Raw genomic sequence first — 11,136 nt, forward strand, 5'->3', positions numbered from 1 at the left:
TCTGTTTATTCATCTGAATAATACAGATTTTATCTCTATCAAAACCAAGGTAAACTACCATTTAATATAAACTAAAGCTTTCAACATTTTAGTAGAACTGACATAAATAAAAATATAAATGGCACACCTTGCATGCATTAAGCCATTTTAAAATCTGTCTTTTATTTTCAAAATATGTGACATCTAGCTATGTTTTTACTTTAAAATGTTAAGGTACATGCAAAATATATACAGCAGAATAGAAGTAGACAAGTAAATACATAACCATTACTTTCTATTTCGAATAAAGATCATATATCAAAATATAAAAATCAAGTACTCACAGAGAGTTTGTTTGGTTCCAGTATAGATAATATGTTTGGACTCTTTGATTCGAGTGCACCTTTTGAAACATAAGAAATATTCCAGTTGCCACTATCACAGAATATACGTTTGTTAATTTCCACGACATTTTGAATGAAACAGGTTAAATAAATTCTCCAAACTTCACAAACAGCTAATATATACACTTAATTTCTTCTTTGGGTCACTGTCAACTCATATTTTCACGTAATTCCAAACTTATTGATATTTTTTATCCCCATCTTTCAGATCTCATCTTTCTTGCTGTCACTCAAATGTTTTACCAGTATATCACGTGGGAATATACCTCTCTATGGGAGGCAACTCTTGGAGTTTTTCACCTGTCAAGTTCTTTAAATATATCATATGCTATTGGTTATTTAACAATGCATTCCAATGACTGACTTCATAGCTGAATAACTTTTAATGAATATTATAATACACCTTGCGTTAAGTCTATTAGTCCACTTATGTCTTACACAAATGTGTCATTTTTTTGTGCGTGTAGTAAATTTAATTACTTCACAAAGTCTACAAACTAGATTCCTCCTTGAAAAAAGAAAATATATTTTACCAAAAGCAATTTTTACAAAGAAGACAGGGTTTACAATGTCTTGTCTTGTTAATGTTTGTTTAATCTTTTCTAGTCGGAAAGCATGTTGTTCAATCTAATAAAACAAAAGTTAACATCTAACTAAATTGGTAATGTTTCCTGTCATAGTCGAGTTAAACATTACATCAAATCACTTTTATGTTGGGGTTCCAAAATTTATCATTTGGCATTTGTTTAGTATACCAAGGATTTTTATAATTACTACGAAAATCTTTAATTTGGGATGAAATGTGCCAAAGTTAAAATGCTTACGCCTATACTCGAACTAACTTACTTACCACCCATCTGACAAACCAACGATGAATATAAATATTATAACATGCCTGTCTCCGAGACAGCTTTTGCTGGATTAAAAGGGGGAATACGTACACGCTCAGACTGGAAAATATCACAATTTAGGAACAATATCGGTCAAAACTGAATATATAGTTTTCTGGTATAGCAACCCCTACTTTATGAGATGTTATAACATACAGAATTCGAGCGTTTATGAAGTTTTCAACCTTGAATAAACGCAATTTAGATATGCTACTTTGCCCGCGGGTCTTTATATATAATATTATTGTTGTATTTGGTTTTTCTTGACTGATTATATTGTCAACACATATAAACAAAGCCTGCATAGCTAAATAATTAAACGGATACATAACAATGTCAAAGCTTCCATTGAGACAGTAAGGTAACTGCTTTCGACCAAGAAAAATAAAACAGAGAGGGATAAAATACATTCCATTGTAAAGAGTAAAGATGATCCCAAATTTTAAAATGCTCTGCACTTTTTACACATAGGCTCCTTGTCACTAATCTAAAACAGAGTAAAAGAACCAGTCAATCCTTTGTTTCGTGAAAATTGCCAACGTAGATCGTGGAAATATCCTGTTTCCAGATAATGGATAAAATACTACATTGCAAGAAAAGGCTCTGTGTAAAATAAGTGGTAAGAACTGTCAATTTGATAGGATGCTTAATTGATAGGATGCTTAATTGATTTTTACTCATTTAATAAGTTTGACAGATGTTTTTTTCAACAGACCGTGTATATTCCTAAGGGAACCAACTGTGCTCTTCTTACCTACATGTGTCTTTATTCAAATATAAATTGATAATATAAATGAAAAAAAAACTTTTTTCAATTAATAATTTTACACACTTAAAGAAATTCTTTGCTGGTTAGTAAACTGATTACCAACCATTTAGTAAAACATACAACAAAGACTGACTAGTACTTTTTACTAGAAAGAAATATGTATTAATGGTAACTTGAAAAACTAGTAACTATTGCTAAAAAGACTAGTAATTTAAATAGAAACAAAGTACAGTAATTTTAAACTAGAAAGAGTGAAATTTTTACTAGAAAGACTAGTTACTCTAACTAGAAAGAATGGTATCTTTTACAGGAAAAACTAGTATTTTTGACTAGAAAGAATAGTATTACTAACTGGAGAGAATCTGTAGTAATTTTTACAAGATTGATTGATTGTTGGTTGCTTATCGGATTTTTACTAGAAAGACTAGTAATTTTAACTGGAAAGATTAGTAATTTTTACTAGAAAAACTAATAATTCCAACTGAAAAAACTAGTAATTTCAACTAGAAAGACTAGTTATTTTTACTAGAAAGAATATATAATAATTTTAAACTAGAAAGACTCGTAATTTTTACTAGAAAGAATATATTGAAATTTTAAACTAGAAAGACTTGTAATTGTTAATTGAAAGAATATATATAGTTTTAAATAGAAAGACTTGAAATTTTTACTAAAAAGACTAGTTATGTTTACTATAAAGACAAGTTATTTTAACTAGATAGACTAGTTATTCTAACTTTTTAACTAGATAGACTAGTAATTTTTATTAGAAAAACAAGAAGTTCAAACAAGAAAGACTGGTATTTTTACTGGAAAAACAAGTAACTTTGACAAGAAATAATAGTATTACTAATTTGAGAGAATATGTAGAAATTTTAACCTGAAAGAATACGTAGTAACTTTTACAAGTTTGATTGATTGTTGGATGCTTAACGGATTTTTACAAGAAAGACAAGTAGTTTTATCAAGAAAGACTGGTAGTCTTAACTGAAACGAATATGTATAGTCATTTGTAGAAAAACTATTAATTTAGACGAGCAAAATAGTAATTTTAACTAGTAAAATAGTAATGTTTACCATTAAAATAGTAATTTTTACCACTAAAATAGTAATTTTTACTAGAAAGACTAGTAGTTTTAACTAGAGAGAACATATAGTAATTTTCACTAGAAAGACTAGTAATTCCAACTAGAAAGACTAGTAATTTTAACTAGAAAGAATATATTGTAATTTTAAATAAATATATATTTTGTTATAAGTGTAGTTAACTAGAAATACTTGACATCTTTACTAAGAAGACTAGTAATTTTAACTAGATAGACTAGTGATTTAAGCTAAATAGACTAGTAATTTGTACTAGAAAAACTAGTAGTTCTAACAAGAAAGACTGGTATTTTTACTGGAAAAACTAGTAACTGTGACAAGAAAGACTAGTATAACTAATTTGAGAGAATATGTAGAAATTTTAACCTGAAAGAATACGTAGTAACTCTTACAAGATTGATGATTGTTGGATGCTTAACGGATTTTTACAAAAAGACTAGTAGTTTTAACAAGAAAGACGGGTAGTTTTAACTGAAACGAATATATATATAGTCATTTGTTAGCTAGAAAAAACTATTAATTTAGACTAGTAAAATAGTTATTTTATCTAGCAAAATAGTAATTTTTACTAGACAAATAGTATTTTTTACTCGAAAGACAAGTAATTTTAACTAGAGAGACTAGTAGTTTTAACTAGAGAGAACATATAGTAATTTGAAACTAGAAAGACATGAATTTTTATACAAAGACTAGTAATTTTGACTAGAAAGATTAGTAATTTTTATTGAAAAACTAGTAATTCCAACTAGAAAGACTTGTAAGTTTTATTAGAAAGAATACATATAGTAATTCTAATCTATAGCTATAGATGGTGTTTCCATCCATGCCACAATTACATCAATAATAAACCGAAATTTCTGTCTGAAAATTATTTTGAATTGCCCCTTCGGAAAGAAACGCTTTATCATATCGTTTGTTGTACAATGTATTGTTTTTATGGGTTTCTTATCTCTATCTTTGTTTAAATAAGATGGCCAAAAAATGATTGACTTTGACTCATACAAGGATACGAAGATATTCCTCAGAAATTTATTGAAGAGGTGTTTTAAGATATATTTACAAATGTCGATAGTTCTATACAAACAAAAGAACAACTTTTAATATTGCTTGAAAATTAATCATGAATCTAAGAGGGTAATTTCACCATCTGACAATCCAACTTACATCACGTTATGCAGTTTGCATTTGGTTTCGGGTTTATGACTTAAATCCAGTGGAATGCACACGAATCCCATGTTTACCGCCGAACATGGACTTATCTATGAATTGTCAAATATAAGATGTTTGTATTTTGTGTTTTTAATGTGTCATACTTTGATTGAAATATGAATTTATTATCTGTAATAATCACTTGAAGGATAATAAAATCTTGGTTATAGCATGTTCCTATTTGAACAAATACTAACTTAACACTCCGTCTGAACAAGGATTTGTATAGTACTATACAAATCCTTGGTCTGAATAAAGACCAAATTAAATTAGTCACTACTATAAAAACCAAAGGGACATTTAAAAGAGAGGCGAAAAATACCAGAGGGACATTCAAACTCATAGATCGAAATAAACTGACAACTCCATGGCTAAAAAGGAAAGAGACAAACAGACAACTAATAGGTAACACACGACACAACATTGAAAACTAAAGACTTAGCTACACGAATCCCACAAAAAAACTGGGGGTAATCTCACGTGCTCCGGAAGGGTAAGCAGATCCTGCTCCACATGTTGCACCCGTCGTGTTGCTCTTAAACTATTAAGTCGAGAAAAAGGAAAAGACCAACAGCAAACAACGGTACACAAAACACAACAAAGAACACTAAATACTAAGAAACACGAACCCCAACAAAAAGTTAGTTAAGTTGTTGTACAGACATCAAACATTTTGGACCTAACATCAGTTCCCCTAAAAAAATTGTTATAAACAATTATGCATACCATAGATCCATTCATGTCGGGAAACATATTCCATAGCCTTTAATACGTTAGGATCCAGTTGAAATAATTTTTCAAAATTTTTTATCCATTGGCCATGGGAACTAATAGTACGTAGAAAAGGAAGGATCTTCAATTTCATGACAGCATGTCCCCATCAAATAAACAGGCAATTTTATAAAAGTGGTTGAGTATTTCAATTAAAGATATCGACTAATATCTCTACTTCTGTTAAGTTTGGATGTAAATTTACCAACTTTATGTTCTGTTTTTTTCTTCTGACAATTTATACTTCGATTAGTAATTTTTGATGTTTTAGATTAATGGTGATATAATCTTTTCTTGTAAGAAATCATTTCTTGATCTTACTGACGACGAATATGTTGCATATTTCGTGCCTAACTTATTTATCGATGTTTGTTTAGTTTTAATTTTTAATTTGTTTTCATGTTTAGTGTGTGGTCTATGGATATTCTGCCTCTGTTACGAGAGCATTTTTGTCACTTTATAACCCGGCACAGACTAAACAAAACCTGAACCTCAGAAAACATGTGTTACTTTGTGTAACAACTTACTTGGCACGAAAATAACACAAAGGAGGGTGAAGTATGCTAACTGTTACAAATGACCCTTATGTGGTAACTTAAAATAAAATACGAGTTGAATGCACTATAGAAAGGTGAAGCGAAAATAATTAACATGTAATTATATCCTAATAAACTTCATTACAAAATATCTTATGTGTCATTGTACAATTTTACAGTTTCTAATTTCCTTCATAAAAAGGCCCCCAAGCAACTACTCATAGAAATACAAAAACGGAAATTATCATTTAAGAAGACCGCAAACTTTTTTTCAACATTCAAATTTAAATGTTATATTGAAAATATTCTATTTCTATTTATTATTTATTGTGTACGCATATCTAAGTGATTACATTGAATATCTTCAGGTTCATTTGCATGTTCTTATATGGTCATCTTCCAATTTGCTCTCTGTTGTGTTTTGTGTACTTTCGTGTTTTGTCGTGATATTGTCAGTTTGTTTTCGACTTGTGAGTTAGGTTTTCCTTTGGTATAATTCACCTATTTTGTATGGAAAAGATAAATATCGAACAGGTATCAATTTTGCTCAACTTTCACAGGGGATAGGCTGTATCTGAATAGTTATGAGAAATTCACATCAATTCAGCAGGAACTACACAATTTTCGCCTTTTCGCTGTTTCGTATTTTTTCTTAGTTTGTTCGAAAACAGCATAAAACATATATCTCAAAGTAAAATGTATGAAAACATCAATGTTGGTTAATATAGTGTAACTAAACACATTTATTCTAAAACAGTTGTTGGCATGACACAGGTTATGTTCTTCTCATATATGTTATGATGGTATGATACTAAACCCCTAACATGAAATCATAATCTTTCAGTCAGTTTAATTGAAGTCTGGAGCTGGCATGTCAGTTAACTGCATGCTAGTAGTCTGTTGTTATTTATGTATTATTGTCATTTTGTTTATTTTCTTTGGTTACATCTTCTGACATCAGACTCGGACTTCTCTTGAACTGAATTTTAATGTGCGTATTGTTATGCGTTTACTTTTCTACATTGGTTAGAGGTATAGGGGGAGGGTTGAGATCTCACAAACATGGTTAACCCCGCCGCATTTTTGCGCCTGTCCCAAGTCAGGAGCCTCTGGCCTTTGTTAGTCTTGTATTATTTTAATTTTAGTTTCTTGTGTACAATTTGGAAATTAGTATGGCGTTCATTATCACTGGACTAGTATATATTTGTTTAGGGGCCAGCTGAAGGACGCCTCCGGGTGCGGGAATTTCTCGCTACATTGAAGACCTGTTGGTGACCCTCTGCTGTTGTTTTTTATTTGGTCGGGTTGTTGTCTCTTTGACACATTCCCCATTTCCATTCTCAATTTTAGTAACCAATCTCTCATGATTTGTGTATGCTTATGCTTATAAGTCTATTTTAAATTGTAAATAAAACTGAGGGAATCTCATGAACTTTAAAAATGAACGAGACATGGTAAACGCGTCTCCTGCGAAGGGGGATGAACAATTAGGAGAGACTTACTTGACCTTTCGTTTGAATTTCTTATAAACTATCAGACGTTTGTAATTCGGGGAAAGTATAATGATCATGGTAGCTTCATATATATTTTTTTTTATAATTGAGATTGCATTTTGTCCCTTTGCATATATTTGAATGGGAAATTATATTAGATATAAGAGCACAGTTGGACTGGGATTTATTCATGCAGTAAGTTCACTTACAAATGTATTTTAATTAATTTATATAAGGCAACACTTCAAAACTAATTTATCTTTACATTTAAATTAAATAAAATGCATCAAAGTAAATGCATTATAATGGTGGTAATTCTGCGAGTGCATTTAATAACAGTTGATTATATAATGCCTTTAATTCGGAATTTTGTTCAATCTTAAATTAGTGTTGACATAGAGCCAGATTAGCTATCGCAAGAACTGAAATTACCATCTATTACAGCCGATTCCATTGAGTGTGTAAACATAGGTAATATATTTGGTTAGCTTGCTTGTTAGCTGAACCGTGAAGTCATTATTAGGTAAGGTATACTACCCTCCTGTCGAAGTAGCCTAGTCCTACAGACAGATAGATTTGTTATCTGTCGGACTAGTCTTCTCTTAATGGAGGATGGTTTACCATACTTAATAATGATTTCACAGTTCAGCTAGCAAGCAAGCGTCATTTTGGGCTCTTGTGGACAGTTGTCTCATTGGCAAGCATACCACATCTTCTTTTTTATAAGCCAACCAATGATACTACTTTTGCTTCCACACTCGATGGAATCAGCTGTAATGAAATCTTAGTGCTGACAAAAAATGAACCAAGGAAATGAGGTGAAGGCCAAGGAACCATATCGAAAAGCCAGTTGGATGGACATGTACTGTTTTACATACTTACAAAATCATAGTTGATTTTTAACTACTTTAGTTGAAATAGTCCCCTATTGCTTACAGCATCTAAACACATGCATATAATGCAAGATGAATATTTGGAACCAATTGTCATCTTTGTATGAGTAATGGATTTTTCTACCGCATCTACCGTCAGAATTTTTAAATGTTATATTGAAAAACAAAAGGATAACATCGTGGTAGCTGACACATGATTAGTATACACGTGTCTTGCTTTCAATGATAGTTGCTGCATACAAGACAACATGTGTGCAATGGCATATGCAATATGATGTCAGCACTGACCGGTTTGGACAAATTTTCTACCACTTGAATTAAACGGCTGTGTATTCCTAATCTGCAATAACAAAACATTACAATCAACTTATGAACTGATGGAAATGTATAACATACAACCTCTTCTAGTGAATAGGTGTGAATGTTTTGATTACGACTCTAAATCCTGTCAGACTAGACATTATATTGTTTTAAAATATTCAGCTTCAAATACAGTGCAATTTGAGCTTCATACTTAAACCCTTGTCACGTCACCCTCGTCTTGCCGAAGCAATACACATGCATTTTGAACCTCAATTCAAAGATCCACTCTTCTATAAGCTTAATTGTATGGCAAGCCGTTTTACTATTTATTCGAATTTCAAGATATCTCCTATAATATATAAGATATCTCCCTTAATATATAAGATATCTTATATAATTTCATTTTTATGAGATATCTCATATATTATATAAGATATCTTTATAGTTATATGAGATATCTTTAAAGTTATATGAGATATCTTTAAAGTTATATAAGATATCTCATAAAGTTTATATGATATCTTATATACTTTATAAGATATCTTCTAAAGGTTATAAGATATATATAAAGTATATGAGATATCTTATAAACAATTTTTATATAAAATATCTTGTATAGTTTATAAGATATCTCATATAGTTTTTAAGATATCTTATATAGTTTATGATATATATTATAAAGACAATTATATAAGATATCTGATAAATTATATGAGATATCTTATAAACTATATAAGATATCTTATAAACTATAAAAGATATCTTATAAACTATAAAAGAATCTTATAAACTATATAAGATATCTTATAAATTTTAGGAGATATCTTATAAACTTTAGGAGATATCATATAAACTATATCAGATATCTCCTATAATATATAAGATATCATTACCGAGACCTTTATTAACTTGATCCCACACATAATAAAAGTCTAACGAATGCTGGAGATCTTTTACAAGTTCTTCAAATAAAGGTGCAAACTTATTTAAATCCTCAAGTTAGTTATGAAAGCTTTACATGAAGAACCATTCTGTATCAAACAAGCCAAGCGCAATCGTTGTTCGAGACATGATCAGGCATTAGCATCAGTAGTGCGCAGTAACAAGTGCCTCATCTTAGACATTTAATCATTAGAGATCAGTAAAGACTCTGTTGGAAATGGACTATTCAAGCGTTGAAGAAATCCTACACATTGAGATTTTAAATGTTATATTGAAAATATTCTATTTCTATTTATTATTTATTGTGTACGCATATCTAAGTGATTACATTGAATATCTTCAGGTTCACATGTTCTTATGTCATCTTACAATTTGCTCTCTGTTGTGTTTTGTGTACTTTCGTGTTTTGTCGTGATATTGTCAGTTTGTTTTCGACTTGTGAGTTAAGTTTTTCCTTTGGTATAATTCAACTTTTTTGTACCGGCCATGATGTAAAAGAGAAATATCGAACAGGTATCAATTTTGCTCAACTTTCACAGGGGTAGGCTGTATCTGAATAAGTATGAGAAATTCACATCAATTAAGCAGGAACTACACAATTTTCGCCTTTTCGCTGTTTCGTCTTTTTGCTAAATTTGTTTTAAAACAGCATAAGACATATATCTCTAAAAGTTAAAGTTAATGTATCTGTAAAAAAAAACCTTTCCTATAAGTAAAACAAAGGGGCAAAAATGCTAAAATATCTGAGAAGAAACTCTTCGTGAGATTCAAAAATTAGGTCGTTAGAACTGGTATATATATTTGAAATTTTAGGCAATAGTAACTTCATTGATGTTCAAATGTCATACATGTATTACAGCCGATTTCATTGTGTGTAAAGCCAAAGGTAATATCTTTTTTTAGCTTGCTTAATTTGTTAGCTGAACCGTGGAGTCATTGTTATTTCAGGTAAACTACTGTCCTTTAAGAGTAGACTAGTCCAGCAGATAACCAATCTCTGTCTGTTGGACTAGGCTTCTTCGAAAGGAGGGTATTATACCTGATCTTATAATGACTTCACGGTTCAGCTAACAAGCAAGCTATCCAAAGATATTACCTTTGGCTTCACACTCAATAAAATCGGCTGTAAGACAATATAAATTAAGACACATAACAAAAACTGAGGGAATCTCATGAACTCTAAAAATGAGCTCGACGTGGTAAAACGCGTCTCCTGCTAAGGGGTGAACATTTGGGGTAGACTTGCTTGATTTAAAAGACTCTTGCGTTTGTAATAATCTTATTAGTAGCTTCATATTTTTTCTTAATTAGGTCTTTCCACTTTTCCGTGGAAAGACCTATTGGATTTCTTCTGATTATTATTATTTTTTTTTTTTTCTTCCGCCTAATTTTTTTCCTTCGCTGTTTTTTTGTTTCGCAAGATGTCGCTTTGATATTTGGAATATGATATCGAACAGGTAATACGCTTTTGAAACCAACTCTGCTTAACTGAATACTTTCCCATATAAGAGTTATCTCCCCGAACACTGTTTTTCTTGTGGCCACTTCTCCTTCGCAACCGTAAAAGATTACGACAAATTTATTTTACCAAATTGCTCGTTAGAATGTTCTGTTTCATTTTGACCGAAGCCGTATAGAGATTCCATATGAGAGTTAGTTCCCCTTTTGTATTTGAAATTTTGAAATGTATTTTAAACTGGAAAACCATAAGTGATAGAGACCTAGGGTCTTTTGATTTGAGATCCTTGGTCCAAAAAAATGAAAATTAGGTCAAGGTCATATTCTAAATTTTGATTTTGGCTTATTTTCACTCATTTTCAGTAACCTTATAAGATATCGACAA

General features: G+C 30.7%; 1 protein-coding gene across 2 annotated transcripts in view; it reads right to left on the reverse strand.

The window, feature by feature from the left end:
- The window catches only part of LOC139481491 (ephrin-B2-like), a 137,303-nt gene extending 136,626 nt beyond the window's left edge, over window positions 1-677 (reverse strand). The window contains exon 1 of one of the 2 annotated variants that reach the window (XM_071264862.1): window positions 324-677. In XM_071264862.1, the coding sequence (XP_071120963.1) occupies window positions 324-451 (128 nt within the window). In that variant the 5' untranslated portion in view covers window positions 452-677. The remainder of the gene's footprint in view (window positions 1-323) is intronic. The other variant, XM_071264861.1, reaches the window with a different exon arrangement.
- Window positions 678-11,136: the final 10,459 nt, after the last annotated feature.

The sequence above is a fragment of the Mytilus edulis genome, chromosome 7 (assembly GCF_963676685.1).
Source record: "Mytilus edulis chromosome 7, xbMytEdul2.2, whole genome shotgun sequence".
Classification (NCBI taxonomy): Eukaryota; Metazoa; Mollusca; class Bivalvia; order Mytilida; family Mytilidae; genus Mytilus; species Mytilus edulis.